At 46.2% G+C, this 18,557-nt stretch overlaps 1 protein-coding gene across 1 annotated transcript; it reads right to left on the bottom strand.

The window, feature by feature from the left end:
- Positions 1-1,197: 1,197 nt before the first annotated feature.
- SKA1 (spindle and kinetochore associated complex subunit 1) lies at positions 1,198-16,922 on the bottom strand. Its single transcript, XM_071425978.1, has 7 exons — positions 16,657-16,922; positions 15,800-15,903; positions 15,043-15,167; positions 13,980-14,068; positions 10,353-10,493; positions 5,495-5,664; positions 1,198-1,567 (listed from the first exon to the last, which is right to left on the bottom strand). Exons 2-7 carry the CDS (start codon positions 15,897-15,899, stop codon positions 1,419-1,421), a joined length of 774 nt encoding a protein of 257 aa, XP_071282079.1. The 5' UTR covers positions 15,900-15,903; positions 16,657-16,922; the 3' UTR covers positions 1,198-1,418.
- Positions 16,923-18,557: the final 1,635 nt, after the last annotated feature.

Here is an 18,557-nt window from a genome sequence, read left to right as displayed (position 1 = left end):
GGATATTGGAAAATACAACCCCCTTCCCTCCAAATTATTATAACTTTGGAATTACAGGGCTCTGAGGCCAAGAGATGGGTGGAAGAACATATATATATAAACATAATTTTATGTTTACTAGAACACAGGAAGGCAAACAAACAAGAACGACACAAAAAGAGCACAAACGCCGTCCCAGCCTTTTCCCGCTGCTGCAGTTCCGCTCACTGCCAGCAGGGGCGCTGCTGGCTACCGGCCGGGCAGGGCGCAGTGATTCCTCCACGCCGGCAGGGGGCGCTGTGCGGTGGCAGATGGGGCAGTGGCTGCCACGGGCGCCCCGGAGCGGCGGCGGCCGCAGCAGAGATGGCACCCCCGGCGTGGTGAACAAAGCACAGCAATGACCCCACAGCCTGCGAGGAGCCTGCCAGGAGCCTGCCAGGAGCCACAGGGCTCCGGCACTCACTGGGTATCAGGTCAGGTGAAAGTGGAGCAAAAAGCCGGAAGCAGTGAGGGAGAAGAGCAGGACTGGGCAGCAGCAGCCAGGCTCCTGTGAGCAGCCAGGAGATGATCTCTCCCTCTGGAGGGAGTCAGAGTCCTGGGTGTCCCCTGGGCAGCAGCAGCCTGGCTCTGGTAAACACCCAGGAGATGATCTCTCCTTCTGGAGGGGGTCAGGGTCCTGGGTGTCCCCTGGGCAGCAGCAGCCTGGCTCCAGGGAGGAGCCAGGAGATGACCTCTCCCTCCAGAGAGGGTCAGGGTCCCAGGTTTCCCCTGAGGCACCTGAGCAGATGGGAGGAGTCCCTCCCAGTGAGGCTGGGGCTTGGAAATGTGCCAGTTCGATGGCTGGTGTCACAAGCAAAGAGTCACTCACGCTAAGGAGAAGCAGTGCAGAACAGTAGCAGTGAATCCCTCCGCAGCAAAACCCGAAACCCCAAACCCCACCTGTCTCCCCTCTGATCCCAAGAGCACTGAAGGCCAAGCCCAGCCCCTGACCTCCAGCCCAGGCACATCTCTGCCTTTCCCAATAGAAATCCCTGCAGCTAAGGGACAGTAGCAAACTGCACCCCTTTTCCTCCCCACCCCACAGTCCCCCCCCTCCCCTGCCACATCTTTTGTCTCATACCCATTGTTCTCATCTCTTAGGCAACAAACAGCAGAAAAATTCTCTGAGAGAAAGAGAAAAAAACCACTCAGAAACACAAAAAGACCAAAGGACCATGGTTAACACGAAGAGAACTTTACTTTTTTTACTTTACTGACCAGAAAATGTGCCCAGCTGACTTTCTGGTTCAGGTTTGTAGCTCCCCCTAACTTCGCAAAGCAAAGCTCAAATACTTGAACACCACTCCTAATTTATGGCAGATGCCTGAAAACCCCTGCCTGTCTGTCCCTGCTGCTGCCTGGAGAGCAGGGCAGGGTGTCAGGTCAGGCACGGGGAGCTGTTAGCAGATGACGTAGCGGATGAGCCCCGAGCCACGAATCTCTCTCACTCTCTGGCAGTGCCTCAGGATGCTGAGGATGCTGTGGAACCTCTTGTCCAATTTCAGCTGAGTGAACGCCTTGATATCATCCGCCACAATAAAAAATGCTCCTGGAAAACAAACAGCGGTTTTGTTACAGAAATTACTCTGCTGTGGGATACCCTCAGCATTCCACAAGTGACAGCACAGCCTCTTCTTCATCATTCCACAATCTACAATTCATAATTCTACAGTCAGTAGGACGGCTTCACACTATATTGGGAACTTTGTTCTACTTTTAAAACCTGTCGTAAGAAAGAGAATTTTCAGCCTTCCCCTGAAGTTCAGACACTCTGCATCATCCACAGGCCCCACTCCATGAGCTCTGTCTCCCAGCAGGCACTCACGTTCTGGAATTAGATCTCTGCCATAAGGACAGAGCCCTGCATGCATCAGAGCTATGCAGCCCACCATTCCCTTGACTTATATCAGATTTGGAAAAGAATGATCCATCATTACTTAAGAAAATCCCAGGAAAAGACTAATCACTTGCAACAGCATCGTCCCTGTGTCTCCAAGAAAATGGCACAGGGAAGTCCTGCATCAAAGCTGAGAGCTCCCCCCTTCTTTCAGTTGATTAACTACTTCTATAAGCAAATTGTCATTAAAATTCAGGCTGCCCAGGGCAGTGGTGGAGTTAACATCTCTGGAAGTGTTCAAAAAACTGTGTGAATGTGCCCCTGGATGACATGGTGAACATGCTGCTCGATTGGCAGTTGGAATTTGTGATCTTAAAGACCTTTTCCAACCTAAATCATTACTGAATTATGTGTAGTATCACGCTTCCAAGTCTAATGGGAAGGAGAACACAAGGGAAGGGGTGTTTCAGTTTAGAAAAAGAAGACCACATTCTTCCTCCTTGTTTTATCCTTAACACTGAGGCAGTGACATCTTAGAAAAAATGGAGCATCTCTTCCTCCTGTTAAGTCCTTCCAGTTTCACTGGGATATAGCTGATACAAGCTGGAAAATGATGCTGCCAGATGCTGCCAGAAAAGAACTGAGGTCCAAGAATTATGTTTGTAAGTGCAATGTCCCCCAAAATCTTGCTCAGACAGAGCTGAGAAATAACAGATCATGTTTTCTCACAGCCTGGGCCTCTCATGAGAGTTGGTGACACACTTGTCTCACAGGGAGTAGAATCTTCCAGAGACAATAACTGTCAAAATCTAGAGATATTTCCCCAGAGAGGAACTCTGCTGGAATCTCAGAGCTTGTAACGCCACCAAATCCACATACAGATGAGAAGTAGGAAGTTTGTTTACCAGGAAAAGAAAGAAGAGCTGCATTACTGCTCAAATTAGAAAACGTCTCAAATAGAGACCATTTACAATTTCCAGGGACACCAACACACCCAAACAGTGTTGGGAAGCCAGGCATAACCTGCCTGCTGCCTTCGCACTCTGTTACATCTGGGGGAGCATCAGAACACCCTGAATTTTGATAAAACAAGATTCCTTCTTATATTTGCTCACAACCCAGAGTGGCAACATTCAGCAGAGCAGGATCTTTTTTGTGAAGAAATCAGAGCTGGGTGAAGGGCAGTGGTTTGGTCCACGTGCTAAACAACCAGCTAAACTCACTGAACCACCTGAGTGGCTGGAAGTGACCCCGATAAACCAGGCAGCATCTTCTCTCATCTTGAAATCAGAGAAGAGGTCAGCTGGCAATTGGCCCAGGCTGAGAACCAGTGGGAATCCTAAGCAGAGAGACACTCACAGGAGAGATTTAAACAAACAAATCAATGAATGCAGAACGTCATCCTGAAAAATGGAATGGATAAAGACATTTAATCATTTTGTGCTGGCCAGATAAGAACCATCTGACAGCCTTCCAGGACGTTTCTCTTGGCTTTCTAAATGATTAATCACAAAAAAACCTAAACAAAACCATCTACCACACAACTACACTCGCTCTATCAGATGCTGAATGTCCTAGTTTCCTAACTGAGCTTCTCAAAATAAACAAGAAATAAAGAACATCTCTCAGGTACTTAAAGCAATTAAGCACTTCAGTTTTCCAGAATTAAGGCCCACAGCTGACAGAAAATTCTCTGTTTTTCAGAATTAAGGCCCACAGCTGACAGAAAATTCTCTGACTAGCTGTGGCTTTCTCAAGTTGCTGGAATGGCTTCCTCACTGCAGCCAAGACTGCTGTGGATCACAGTGCAGATTGAGCATCGCTCCAGGCCCAGGAGGGCCCTTCTAGTTCAGCCTCTCTTCTACAGCTGTGGGCTCAAACTCTTTACTACTGTCCTAAGGACAGGAACAGTCACACCAAAAATGTGCTGTAAATTAAATTGATGAAGCCAGTATATTAAGAAATCCAGATTAATATAAGCTGCTGTTCAACTGAGGCAAAACATGCTTAGAGAGAAGCCAAACCATCACAGCCCAAACCAAAAGTGAGTCACACAAATTTATCTAGCTGCATTAGAATGAATTTACCTAGCTGCATTCTGTGCTTAGATCCATTTTAACAAAAACCTTTAAACAACGACCTTTGTATGGCAACTGAGATCTCATCTGGAATCCTGTGTCCAGCCCTGTGACTGCAGCATGAGAAGGAGCTGGAGCTGCTGCAGCCAGTGCAGAGGAGGCCACGGAGCTGCTGCCAGGGCTGGAGCCCCTCTGCTCTGGAGCCAGCCTGGCACAGCTGGGGCTGTTGAGCTGCACAAGAGAAGGCTCCAGGGACACCTCAGAGCCCCTGCCAGGGCCTCCAGGGGCTCCAGCAGAGCTGCCCAGGGACTGGGGACAAGGCCTGCAGGGACAGCAGCCAGGCAATGGCTCCCAGTGCCAGAGGGCAGGCACAGATTTTGGGCTCTTGGCAATTAGGAATTGCTGGCTGGGAGGGTGGGCAGGCCCTGGCCCAGGGTGCCCAGAGCAGCTGGGGCTGCCCCTGGATCCCTGGCAGTGCCCAGGGCCAGGCTGGATGGGGCTTGGAGCAGCCTGGGACAGTGGAAGGTGTCCCTGCACATGGCAGGGGTGGAAGTGGCTAATACTGAAGGCCATTTCCAATCCAAACCATTCTGTGATTCTGTGTTTATCTTACAGGTCTCAGAACAAAGTTCCAGCATGTCCATCGGATCAGAATTCCCTCCCTATAGAAAAGCTGGATCTAGAACCCAGAAGTCACTGATGTTATCATAATACTATAATATCCAGAGCCTTGAAGAGCAACAAAACCGAAGGAAGGAAGAAAAAGTTGCAGTTTATGTTCAGGGCACTCCTGAGTACCCAGTGAATGCTCAGGGCAGAAGTTCTAGCATTGTGTCCAGGCCTAAAACAGAAGGTGGGTACCATGGTGTTGTCAGACACAGCTCTTTTTATGTGAGACAGAAAACAGTTTGCTTCACTCTTTATGCCTGAACTTGGAAACATGAGGGCATTCTAAGGACATCCCCAAGTCTGACATGTGCAGTATGCCTCTCCAGGAATAATTATGTACTTGTTCTCAAGAGGAAAGGCATGCCAAAAAGGAGATTTTTATATCAGAGACTTACTGTGCCACATGTTTTTGGAAAAATCTATAGACTGTAAGTGCAACTTACTTTTCAACTGAAAGAAAGGTATTTTGGTTTTCATTCCCTCTATGCTTTTAAGAGGAGAAAACTTCTTAAGATTATCAGACAGACTTACCTCTTCCACAAAGCCACTGCAGCACAATAAATTAGCCAGATTTCCCACCTTCAGAACAAATTTTTAATAGTTCATGTCCAACCAAGTTTAACACCTGAGAACACATTTCTATGGTTTGGTTATCAGACTAAGAGTTTCCAGAACTTGTAATGATTCCAAACTAAATCTTTGTGCACTCAAAGTTTCTGCCATGACACACCATCAAAGGGACGTATTTTTCAAAGAAAACATTCAAAAAGTGAGCCAATAACTATGGGAAACTCTTCAGTCAAAAATACTGAAAAAAGACCAGTATTTTTATACTTCTGCTGCAACATCCAAGTGTTATGAGTTTGGGAATAACAAAGGAAAAACAAAATACCTTTTGTATCCTTAGTTTCTTCTTCTATGAACCTGTGGTAGAGGTTTCTGACTGGTGCACTCATAGACTTCAAAGGCTGATACAAGATCTTGTACTTGCCCACCACGGCCTTGTTAATCTCTTGAACAACCGCATTAATCTGATCATATGTTATACGGCCTTTCAAATACCTACAAATAAAAATAAGAATCAGTAACCAGAAAGTCACAAAGTTCTGTGTTTATTCTTCTCTTTCATCTGCCCTAACTGAAGAAGCCATTCCTAGTTAGAGGTAGTTTCTCCTGATTTGTATTAATGAATATATCTAGTAGTTAATTCTGTTCATTTCCTTGATTGCTTAACAATCCTGAAGGTAAAAAGGCCATGACAGAACCTAAACCAGAAAGATAAAATATTAGAAAGCTAAATTAAGAAGCAGAATGCATTCAGTGCTTAAGCTGTAAAAAGCTTTTCAAAATGGAATAAAGGTTGCTTTTATAGCGTACCACTTAAACACAGAAAAATAAAGCAACTTTGCAGAAAACAGCATGAAATGAAATGTCTGCCTAGGAGCACAACTTGGCTCATATTATCATCACAAATGAGCTGTGTTTGATGTTACAGCCATTTATTGTTTGGCCAGGGCACTGAACAATCCGGCAGCGGGTGTGGAGCAGGGCCGGAGCAAAGCGGCCCCGTGCCCACCATGGGCCCTTTTTAAAATTTGTTTGTTGGTTTGTTAATGTCTGTTTGGCTGGTTTTTGCTTTGTTTTTGGGTTGGTTTTTTTTTGATGTGGCACTAAGTGCCATGGTTTAGTTGAGGTGTTAGGGTATGGGTTGGACATGATGATCTTGAAGGTCTCTTCCAGCCCAGTGATTCTGTGATTATTTGGTGTTTTTTGATGAGCTACTAGTCGTGTGTTGCCTTCTGCATTTGGCTGTGCAGCTTACTGAGCTGTGAAGATAAGGTTCTGCACCACCAGCATCCATTTCTGAACTCTCAGAGCTTTTCATAATACTAGTACTGGAAGAATAAGGTCTGTTGATAACAGCCTAGAGGTACAGGAAGCACAGAAGATAAAGAACAAAGTGATGTGGAAATACTAGAACATTGGACGATTTGCAAGGCTATTCAGTATTTATAGACGTAAAGCCATGCCTTCAAGGAAAAGGAACTGTGCTGCACACTGTGAAACCATTATATAAAAATGAAATCTGAAACTCAAATGACAAGCATTAAGCTAAATACAACACAACCTTCCTTCCCCCCCCAAAAATGGCAGTAAAGGCCGGGCCAGCCATGCAACCTGCATTGTCCTGTGGCCTTCATTCAGTTGCTACGACAAACCCAACCTGGCTGGTTGTGTTTTGTTCAGTATGGGTTTGCAGACCTGAGGAATTACACAAGTGTCACAATTCATTTTGAGAATGAATGCTCTAGGTCAGTAGAGCAGGTGGCCAAAAGCTGTGGGACAGCAAGACTGAAAAGATCAATGAACAGCAAGCTCCTCCCTCGTTTTAATCTGAGCAGACAGGCTCAATCTTTGGAGAACACACAACGAATTCAAAGCAGAAGTAGATAATCAATTACAAGTTCAGTATTCCAAACCAGAATTCAGACAGACATTCTGCAATTGCCAACTCAAAATAAGTGCTGTGGATTTCAACAGCAGCCAGTCCCTGCCAGGCAGACAGGCCGGCGAGGTGTGTAAAACTGAATCCAAAGCAATTGCTCTGCCTCCAAACCGAGTTTGAAACTTATTAGCCACTAAGTTACTTGCAACCACCTTTCGACTTTATTGACACCTCGCTTAATTCAGCGTTGGGGGCGCAGCCGTGCCGTAGCTGTAAAAACGCTCTACTGTGCCCAGTGATAGAGCAGCGCTACCCCCCGGCCATGCAGCCGCGGCAGGGGCACAGCCTGTGAGCACAGCAGGGCTCTGCCTGCGCGCATTAACTGCTGCTTATTGCTCCCTTTGCCTCCCTGCGCCGCAGGGGAGCGAGGAAGGCTCGGCCCAGAGGTAGGAAACACCTTTATTTAAGTGCCTGTGCTCCCACTGTCAACACACAGACAGTGAACGCGCTTAATAAAGCCAAGGCAGCACCTCAGCTCCTCCTGAAACTGAAACAGAGAGGCACGACTGGGTTGCCTAAACCTAAACACAAATGTTGTTTGAGAGGCCCTCGGGCATCCAAGATGCTTTAATCTGAAATTAAACCCTGTCAAAACCAAATGGAATTTTTATTCTGTGCGTAACTAAGGATCATAAAAACTCCAGCTGTCCCACAGCCCTCTCATGTTTCTACCCAATCATGGCTGGCAAACCCGTTAATGCTGACATTTATTTCAGTCCATATGTACGCTAATATAAAAATACGAAGTTGAGAAGCTCCAAATTCAGGCATTTAATTTAGATTTAAAATAACTTTAAAATCTGCTTCACTATTCCAAATGCAGCAAAATTCAAAACTCTTCTAAAAAAGATTCAGTCAGTTTCTTTTTTTAATCCACAGAAGCCCTTTTTCAAAGCATTTTTTCTATAGGTACGAAAACCAGAGCACAGTGCCGTGCTTTTTTTCTTTTCCTTATTCTTCCTTCTTATTCTTTTCCTCAGAGAAAAGAATAACATCAATATAACACATATATGCCACTCTAAAAGAGATAAAGCTTGTAATGGCCACTCCTGCTCTCTCAAAAACGGTTGGGCTAAAATAGCCATGTATTCTCCCAAGCCACCATCTTTTGAGACTTGAGAGTTATAATGAATGCACAGAATCGAAAATGCTTTCAGCAGTAAGATTTTTAGAAAGGAGTAAGAATTGTAGACACAGAATAAAGCAAACATTTTCCTCTGCCTCAAAGTCAAAAGTTAACAAAGACAGGTACTGTGAAATGTCCTTTATCTTCCTCCAAAAAGCACCTTCCTGCAACAGATTTGAAGGGTAAGATAATTTGCAGGTTTTTTATTGTGCAAAGTGCTCTGTTTGATCAGGGTGCTCCACATCTGCCCCTTAACACAGCGTATACCTTTGCTAAATGCCAGCTGCCCAGTCCTAGGACTATGAAGTCTCTGAAGCCTGTGTCCCTTTTAGTGGCCTGATGGTGTTAGGAATAGATTTTCCTTCATGTTCAGCATAAAGCAAGTGAAAACAGCCTCAATTTTTCAGTGACCACCCCCCACCTCCAGTGCTCACCTGAAGAAATGGGCCCTGAACCAAATTCTCATTCTTCCAAGAGAATACATTCAGTGTAAGAGAATTTGTATTACAAGTACTTGCTGCTTAGATTTGGTCAATCAGTATGTGAAATTGCAAGTACTCCCTCAATCTTGTACTACAACATTGCCAGGCAACAGAAATACTGGTAGATTAATAGATCTATGTAAATTCATGTAAATTTTCCTCCACAGAACAAACATGCTTCTCCCATCTGAATAAAATTAAATTATTTCTAGAGCTCTACCAGCACAGTCTAAGCTGCAACCTTTCCATAATGGGTACCTTCCAACACAGCTGCAACATTTCCACAAGGGCTGCCCTCCAGCTCAGCTTATTCTGTGGTTTTGTGAATCTGTAATGGATAGCAAGAGGATCATCTGGCCTCTGTCCCCATCCTCCACGCCCATGAACAGCAGAGGAAAACCTTCCACTTTCAAGGGTTATCATAAACTCCTTTAAGAGGGAAAAGCCCTCTGAGATCATCGAGCCCAAGCTCTCCCCCTGCATGGCCAAGGCCACCACTAAGCCATGCCCCCAAGTGTCCTTCCACCTGTCTTGTGGTGTGGAAGATCATAGCCTTAACTGGAAGTTAAAACAATATTTGTCTGGAATGGTCTGTGTCTATTTTTCTTATCACAGCAGAAATAAAGGCCAAAAATTCCTAAGCTCTGGCTTTATCCTCTCATAATTTTATCAGGAGAGAACTACCTAAGGGAGTAAATCCACAAAATCCACCTGACATCTTCTGCAGAATAAAAATACCAGGTGCATGCTCTTCTAAGAAGTCCTTTATCATTAGCTCAGTATTCAGGATAAGGAAGAAAATGGGCATTAGTCACCTGAAAATTCTGAAGGCTATAGATAAAAATTATTGGAAAGCCTTAAGTAAAGTACAGACTCAAAACCATATTTCTTACTGAAACAGGTATTGTCAGGGAACACAGTAAATCTAGAATCTCAATAACAATTTAGCCTTAGGCATCAAGAGAAATTTCTTCTTCTTGCAGAAGCATTTACCCATGCCACCCAAATGCCCTTTAAGAAGTTATTCCTATATATCAGACTTCAGACAAGGATATTAATCAGGTCCTGATGTTAGGGGAAAACACCCACAGCTTTCTATTCTAGAAGTTTGGGAATTTTAGTGCAAAGTGGTTTTTTTTGCTTTTAACAAGTCTGATTCCTTTTCCTGTCTCAAAACAGATTGGTAAGTCAAGACTTGAGGTTTCCAGAAACCAGTATTTGGGTCAAATAAAACCAGCACGTATCACTGTTTTTCTTTCTATATGTAAACAAACCCTCCATGTTATGAGGTGATGGCTCTTTTTTTAATGTCAGTTCTCAAAACAAGATGAGGATTCACCTGTTAGCTAATAAATCTCTGTCCATACAATTACAGTGACTTTTGAGATAAGAGGTTTGGGTTTTAACTGATCAGTTTTCATCTTCCCGATACCAGCATAAAGAGGGGCCCAATTAATTAATTCAATTTTCAGGTTTGCTAGCAATGCATTTAAACTATTTGAGGCCGTTATCATGTTTCACCCCATGAAATATTTAATCTCTGTCAGTCCCAGTTCTGCAAGAGGTCACTCTCCCAAACCTATGTGTGCCACCCAAACTGATATGCCAGGGTACAAGGGGAGCTGCGCTTACTTACGCAGGAACACTTTCAAACTCCTCTGTGGTTATTAATGCTGCTTCTTTAATGACTTTTTTCTCTTTTGCAGGTTTCTTCTCAGGGTTGGGTTCTACAGCCTTTGTTTGTCCTTTGTGTTTCACAGTTGGCACGACATAAAAGCTGTAAAATGAAGGAATATTCAGTGCACAAACAGCAGGTAAGTAGGAAGGAGAATTCCGCTACACTGCTTAGTCACAGACCTAAGTTCCAGCCTGCTAGGCTGGATGAACACAATTAGTGATATTTCACAAAAGAAACATCAGAAAAGCAAGCCTACTCTGTTTCAAATCATATCCTTCACCTGACTTCAGCACAGCTCTTGGTTTCTGTGCTATAGAGGCTGCTAGCAGGTGAGCTGGAAGCAGTCCAAGTGCAGCATGGCACAGCTCAGAATTCAATGTACCATTACATTTCACACAATGCAAGGCCTGGCTTTTTATCAGATAAAACACAGCCCAGAGCTGCAGCCTTAACTGCAGATTTGAAATATTTCATAGTTCTTTGAAACAGGTTCAAATCTTGGGAAGCCTGTCTCATCCATTAAACTTTTGAAGCAAAGAAATTCTACACCACCTAGCAGACACTTTAAAAAAATTTTTAGGCAAGATCCAAAAGGTCAAAGAATTCCCTGATTTATTCCTGATTATTAGAACATTATTTTTATAAATTCATCCTTCCTCTAAACCCTCAGCTTAGAGCCTCAAACCCCAAGGGATTTGCCAGCCACCCACCCAGCTGCTCCTGAGCAGGACAGCAAAAGTGATGCATATGGCCAAATCCACTGTTGTCAGAACATGGACATACAGAATTACATAAAGCAGTACAGAGCTGACCTGGACAAGGAAATAATCCTCTGCTTGGATCTGACCGTCCCACAAGAGATCATTGCTGCACATGGGGTCCCAGGGCAGTGAATGGCAGGGCATGCCCCATCTGTCCCCCCCAGGGGCAGGATTTGAGGTGCCACTGCTGTGCTCCCCGAGGAACAGGAGAGGACAGTGAGTGCCACCTGCTGGGCTCCCACACCGCCTGCTCGCTGGCAAGGGGCTGGGAGCAGCTCTGCTCTGCGCTGGGACACAGCACAGAGCCCGTCTGATACCAGCACATCTGCAGCCAAACTACCGCAGATGTCGTCATCTGGAGAACATCTGTTTGTATCTGAACAACAACAACAACAGAACGAATCCTGGCACCCTGCAGCTAGCAGGGAATGTCAGCAAACTGGAGGAACAGGAGAGGGGGGTGCATTTTGGGTGGTGGTGGGGGAGGTGGGTTTGGAGTGAAAGGATAAACACAAGAACCAAGGCAAGCAAGTTCACATCTTGAAACTTCATTCCTCCCACGCTGCAGTTTCCTGCTGCCTATCACACTGCAACAAACCTTTTCTAGATGATTCCAATATCCAAGCACCCTTCCTTTGTGTTCCCACCCACTCCTTTGCCCCTGCACTGCTGCAGTGAGGTGGTACAGACACAGTTCACCACTGACCTGAACCATGAAAAGGAAATACTTATGCTTGTTTACAAAATCTGGCTCTGGTGGAATGAGAAACTGAATCTCAACAAACACAGGGGATACAAAGATCTTGAGAGATATTGAACTTGCTTTTTATTTCAGTGAGATTCCTCTGGTAAACAAGAACAGAAAACCCAAGGAGAGAAACAATAGCTAAAGCCATAAATCGCTGAGTTTCTGTGTGGGTGTTTTCATTTTCCCAGGGACTTCAAGGCCTGTCTCACCAGCATTCAAGTGCTCCTCTGCTTTCTGCATTATCTCACAAAAATCACTCAACATTAATATTCACAGCCCCACACATCCGGGAACAGAAAAGGAGGGGGCCAGGAAAGGAAGGTTTGGGGAAGAGGCCTGAAAACATATTTACACTGATACAGTGGGTTTTGAACAATTATGTCCCTTCTTACACTTCCTTGACCCTCCACTGCACAAAAGAGTGAATATCAAGAAGTGACAAAATGGGGAAAAAAGAAGAAAGTGTGTTTTGACAAATGGCATCATCACACAATGTATCATTACTCAAGAAAAACCAGCAACAAACTGACACTGAGAGAAAAGCAGCTGTGAGCTGGCCCAGCACAATCTGTAGAAAATTATCAGAAAAGCTTGGTTGGTTTTACATACTCTGGTTCTCTCTAGAAAGGGAAGAACCGGCTAAAGTCATATCACAATTAACTTCCTAATCACAAGCAGGACAAGACTGTAAGGGAAACCAACATCCCAAAGAATCTTTTGGTGTCAGAGGTGGCACAATTACTGAACAAGCCTCCTTTACACCTAAACAATTTCCAGGAGCTAACACAAAGTTAAGACAAAGGATTTCCCACAATAAGAAAGTAAGTTATGGCAGAAAGGCAGAACCCAAGTGGTAATTTCTGAAAACCTTCAATTTTTACACACACACAAAAAAAAGCAACATCTAAATTGAAAAGGAACACATCATCCCAGGAGACATTTTGAGAGGCTGTTTCCTAAACTGAGGGGTTCATCTCTAAAGGGTGAGAATAAGAATAGTCATCCCTTCACCAGCTAAGAACAATTTCAATACAATACCTACACCAATGACCATACTGCTATACACCAACAAAATTTACCATTTATTTTTCTCTTTTAGAGCCCTCTTTCCACACATTTAACCTTTTACTTTGCTGGAATGGGTCTGTCACGTTTTGAGACAGGTTTCTCTGGCATGAGGATCCAGACCAAGTGAAGCTGGTTAATTCAGGGCACATACTGGAAGCACTGAGTTCAAACTAATGCCCTGCCTTCTGACAGGCTATGAGGTGGGAAAGAAACTCTGGGGTCCCCAGATAATGAGGCTCACTCTGCAAGTGACCCCACCTGACACACACTAACAACACTCCATAAAAGAAAGCAGCTCCAACAGGATGGAGAAAGAGATGACAAACTCAGAGTTGAAATGTCTTAGAAGCTTTTCAAGTAACATTAATTCTGTTAATTAAGAAACGTTAGTTCTGTTAAAACAGTAAATTCATGTACTTGTCATTTTCACATACTTGGGCTACTTGACTCTGAAAAGCTTCTTACCACAGCTCTCTCCAAGGCAAGGGGATGTCATAGCTAGCTGAAATAAATGCAGGATTGCTGTAGGGAAAAGAGAACAAAACTACCACAAACACAATTCAAAGTCCAGCAGAATGACAACTGAGTTAGAGGATTTTTGTTTTTTAAATGTATTTAGAAGGGCAGTGGTGAACTTCAGTTCGAGTGACCCAGCATTTGGGTCACTAACCCTTTAATGAGTAGGCACAGCAGTTACAAAAGTGATGTGTTTGTGTTTCTAAAGGAAGGGATGCCCAGACTCAGAGAAGCACTTTCTTTCTACTACATCACACCTAACCCTGGAAGCTCCCATTGGAACAACCTGGGATTTTATAGACTTGACCTGACAGATTTGCTGGGGTGCTAGCACAAGCCTGGACAAGAGCCAGCTCCAGAATCAACAGACACAACAACTTTGGCTCCCAAAGTTCCCCAGTTAATGCAGAGTGAAAGGAGCACAGCTGTACAGCGCTGCAGCTGGACAGTGCCAGGAGCAGCCCAAATCCCCTGGGCTCAGGTACCACATACCGGCTCTGGGGCTCAGGCAGATAGCGTGGAATGTGTTCAAGGAGGTGCTGTGCTTCCTTCTGATCTCTCTCAGCAGCCTTCTGCATCTCCTGAAATTGATATCAGACTATATCAGAAATCTCATCCCACTAACATCAAGCAAGTAAATTAGGGCAACAGTAAATTAATTTTCAGCTTTTCTAAGAGGTGCCTTTTATTTCTCCCCATCATCTTACCTCCTTATTCCATAATTTCCCCAGGAAAACTAGTAAAGATACAAAGGAAGGAGTGTCTGTCCTTGCCCTCAGAATGTCAGAGAAATTTGAGCAGGCAAAAGGAACTTTAGCAATACATCCTGAGCAAGGTCTGGTTGGGGAATGGTGGTGATGAAGACGAGATACTGTGGTAAACTCACCTCCATTCCCCAAACAACATTTCCACAAAAGACTTAACAAAAGCACTGCAAACATACAGTAGAAAAGCAGACAAATATTCTAATTGAATACTTTGTGCAGCTATTGCAAAGATGCATAAATAGAATTGCTTTTTAGATCACCGTATCTATTATGATAAAGACATGCTTTCAAGGCCAGTGACAAAGACATGATTTTGATGTCCTTAGGATGAAGGAAGATAGACTTAGATTAGATATTAAGAAGAAATTCTTCCCTGGGAGGGTGGGCAGGCCCTGGCCCAGGGTGCCCAGAGCAGCTGGGGCTGCCCCTGGATCCCTGGCAGTGCCCCAGACCAGGCTGGATGGGGCTTGGAGCAGCCTGGGACAGTGGAAGGTGTCCCTGCACATGGCAGGGGGTTGGGACTGGATGAGCTTTAAGGTTCCTTCAGATTCAAACCATTCTACAATTCTATGATTCTATGTACAAGCCTTGAAAAATACAATTTTTAATGTTCGTTGTTCTGGAGAACTGCTTGACAAACCACCAGCAAGCCTGTTCCAAGCCCCAGTTTCTCTTGTAAGCACATGCATCCAAACATCACTAAGAATCTTGGAAAAAAAGTGACATACGTATCAAAGATTTCTTTGAATCTTTCAGTATTTTATGAACAGGAAAGAAAAAAGGATTACTTTGAGCGAATCTTTCAGTTTTTCTTGCTGTTTAACTTCATTTTCCATTTTATTCAGGAGATCATGTACAAGGATCACCTCATTCTGTATTTTATTGAGCACAGGCTTGCGGGAATCATCCTTACCTGTAAAGGAGAGAACATTTAGCTACAAAGTCTCCAACAAAAAAACAAAATCCAATATTCCTCCCCTTCACAAGCCTTGATTATCTAACTCCCTGCTCCTCAGCCACCGTATCCATCCAGGAGAAGCAGCAAGACAAACTGTCAGCCTTGTACTCCACACAGCCAACAGAGTTCATGGAATCACTTAGCTTGGAAAAGCCCTCTAAGACCAGGTCCCACAGAGCACTGTCAAGGCCACCATTAACCTGTGTCCCAAGTGTCACAGCCACATGGCTTTGAAATCCCTTCAGGGATCGGGATTCCACCACCTCCCTGGGTGGATTCCTGACCTCCCCTTCCATGGGGAGATTCCTGCTGCTGTCCACCCTGAGCCTGCCCTGGCCCAGCCTGAGGCTGCTCCCTCTGCTCCTGTCCCTGTTCCCTGGGAGCACAGCCCGACCCCCCCGGCTGTCCCCTCCTGTCAGGAGCTGTGCAGAGCCACAAGGGCCCCCCTGAGCCTCCTTTGCTCCAGGCTCAGCCCCTGCCCAGCTCCCTCAGCCTCTCCTGGGGCTCCAGCCCCTTCCCAGCTCCAGCCCCTCGGTGTCTTTCCTGGAGTGAAGTGCAAGCCAAACCCCACTGTAGCTCTTGTTTACCTATGTCTCTCAATAGGAGACACTTTTTAATATTTGAAATCTTCATATTGATGTGGAGGCACAAATCTTCCAGGCTTGAGGATGCCATATCCTTCATCATCACACTGAGGGGGAACAAAAATGAAGGTAGGAATTTAACACAGACCCGAGTCACAAACATTGCCTACAAAAGCAGAATTTTTAGAAAGACACAGATCTTTCACAGAAGCAAAGGGAACATAAATGAAATAGTAAATGGAGTAGTTATTTTTTATCTAAATTGAAAGCAGGAAAGGAAGCATAAAGTGGCACTAGACAAGGCAATAATTTTCCCAGAACTTTGGAGATAAATGCATTGTGATATCTGTGCAGCGGTTCCTCATGAGACTGGGAGCATCCTTATTACGTAAGTGTGCAATAAAAAGGAATTGGAGTTTACTGCAAAAACCAAGAAACACCTGGATTATATGAGGCAGTTTTAGAAGATTTTCTTAGGGAGACTACATCAGATGATTAATGTTTTAAGAGGTGTGTTTTTTTTAAAAACAATTAAGCAAAAAAAAAAAAAGTGTTAGCAGAGTTATTAATGAAGTCTGGAAGCATCAAAAAGAGCATTACATATCGATTACTATATTGTCTATAATAATAGGGTCGTTAACTCTATTATAGACAGGAATTGATTAAAAGAAAAAATTATGCAATGTGACAAACACCCGCATTTAACACTGTGGCCCTGAGCGCTCACACAGCTCCCTCCGATGGCTCACACTTGGAAACTTTTAAAACGCCTTTATTTCGCTTTTGGCTTAAAATACTATCAACTACCGCGCTTATTAAACCCGTTCTTAGAGACCTGCCGCCTCCCCCACCCTCCGCACCTGCGTGGAACCAGGGCCCTCCGAGGCGGATCGGGATGCCCTGAGAGGATCGAGCTCACCCCTGCGCCCGGCGGCAGCGCCCGGTTCTCCTCAGGTTTCACCAGGCCCAGCGCTGTTGCTGCCCGGCCTTTGTCCCTATTCCACTCCCTCAGGAGGAGGAGGAGGGCGCTCGGCCGGGGTTGGAGGGCGCTCGGCCGGGTTGGAGGGCGCTCGGCCGGGGTTGGAGGGCGCTCGGGGGCGGCTGCCGCGGCCCGGGTGGAGCCCCGGTTTGAATCCGCCGCGCTCGGGCGGGCGTTGGGGAGGGCGGGCAGGGCGCGTGCGCGCTGAGGGGAGCGCTCGGGGCGGGCGGAAAGGGCGGAGCGGGAGCAGCGCTGAGGGAAAGCCGGGCGGGAAGGGCGGGATCGCTGAGGGGAATACGGGGTACAATGTTGGGCACTTAAGGAGATTGTGGGCCAGGTGAGGGTCAGTCTCTTCTCCCAGGCAGCCAGTGATAGGACAAGGGGATATGGTCTCAAGGTGCGCCATGGGAGGCTCAGGTTGGACTTCAGGAGGAATTTCTTCATGGAAAAGGCGTTCTGGCCATTGGAAGGGGCTGCCCAGGGAGGTTTGGAGTCCTCATCTCTGGAGGTGTCCAAGGAACGCCTGGACATGGCACTCAGTGCTGTGGTCTGGGTGACAAAAGGGGATCAGTCATAGGTTCGGTACGATCTCGGAGGTCTTTTCCAACCTTTGACTATAATTCTGTGAATCTGGAGGGACTAGGAGGAAGGGCGTGAGGCGGGAGCTCTGGGGGGAGCGGGAGTGTGGAAGGTGTTGTCGTTTTTAGGAGCTCTGTGAACAAAGACACAGAGTTCACCTTAGAAACAAGACGTTGTTTATTCAGCGCAGCGTGTGAGGAGGACGTTCCCACTCATCAGCTTGCCAAGGGGTAAAAAGTTACATCTGTTATACAGTAAAGTTCACATGAACACGCCCGCTTACTGCATATTCTCCGCCCACCTAATGCCCATTTATTTGGGTGATGTAATCTTAACGCACGGCTTGAAACAAGCTCTTTCCTTCACTAGGCAAACTTCTCTCGTACAAGTAATTTCACATAAGTTACGTTTACAAAAGGCGAGAAAAAACCTGAAAGTCATAAAGGACAGCGGGAGGGGAACGAGAGGGAAGGCGGGAACGGTGACGAAGGGAAGGGAAGGGAAGGGAAGGGAAGGGAAGGGAAGGGAAGGGAAGGGAAGGGAAGAGCGGAAGGTGGGGGCTGCTGAGGGGGCTGCTGAGGGAAGCAGGGCAGGAAGGCCAGGAGGGGGGAAGAGAGTCGGGATCACCGAGAAGAGCGGCAAGGAAGGGCGGAAGGCGGGATTGCTGAGGGGAACGGAAGGAAGGCGGAATTGCTGAGGGGAACGGTCAGGGAACCGGGCGGGAAGGGAAAGCGGGATCCCTGAGGGGGGGCGATAGGGGAGGCCAGGTCGCTGAGGGCAGCCGAGCGCGAAGGGGGGCGGCATCGCTGAGGGGAGCGGCAAAGAAGGCGGGATTGCTGAGAGGAACGGGAAGGAAAGGCGGGATTGCCGAGGGGATCGGTCCCGGAACCGGGCGGGAGGGGAAAGCGGGATCCCTGAGGGAGGCCGGGTCGCTGAGGAGAGCCGGACGCGCAGGGAGGCGGGATCGCTGAGGAGAGCGGGAACGAAAGGCGGAATTGCTGAGCGGAGCCGGGTGAGAAGGAGCCGGGATCGCTGAAAGCAGCGGAAAAGAAGGGCGGAAGGCGGAATTGCTGAGGGAGCCGGGCGGGATCTCTCTGAGGCAGGGTCCTCAGCCCCCGCTCTGGTTCCGCCCCTGAGGACTTCACTCCCTCCAGAGAATTGTGATAGATAGCATCGATCAACAACTGCCTCACTATTTATTAC

Source organism: Agelaius tricolor, unplaced genomic scaffold (assembly GCF_023055355.1).
Source record: "Agelaius tricolor isolate 1412-34295 unplaced genomic scaffold, bAgeTri1.0.p SCAF_4, whole genome shotgun sequence".
NCBI lineage: Eukaryota > Metazoa > Chordata > Aves > Passeriformes > Icteridae > Agelaius > Agelaius tricolor.
Note: the sequence above shows the minus strand (reverse complement) of the source record. Positions and strands in the feature narration are given on the sequence as shown.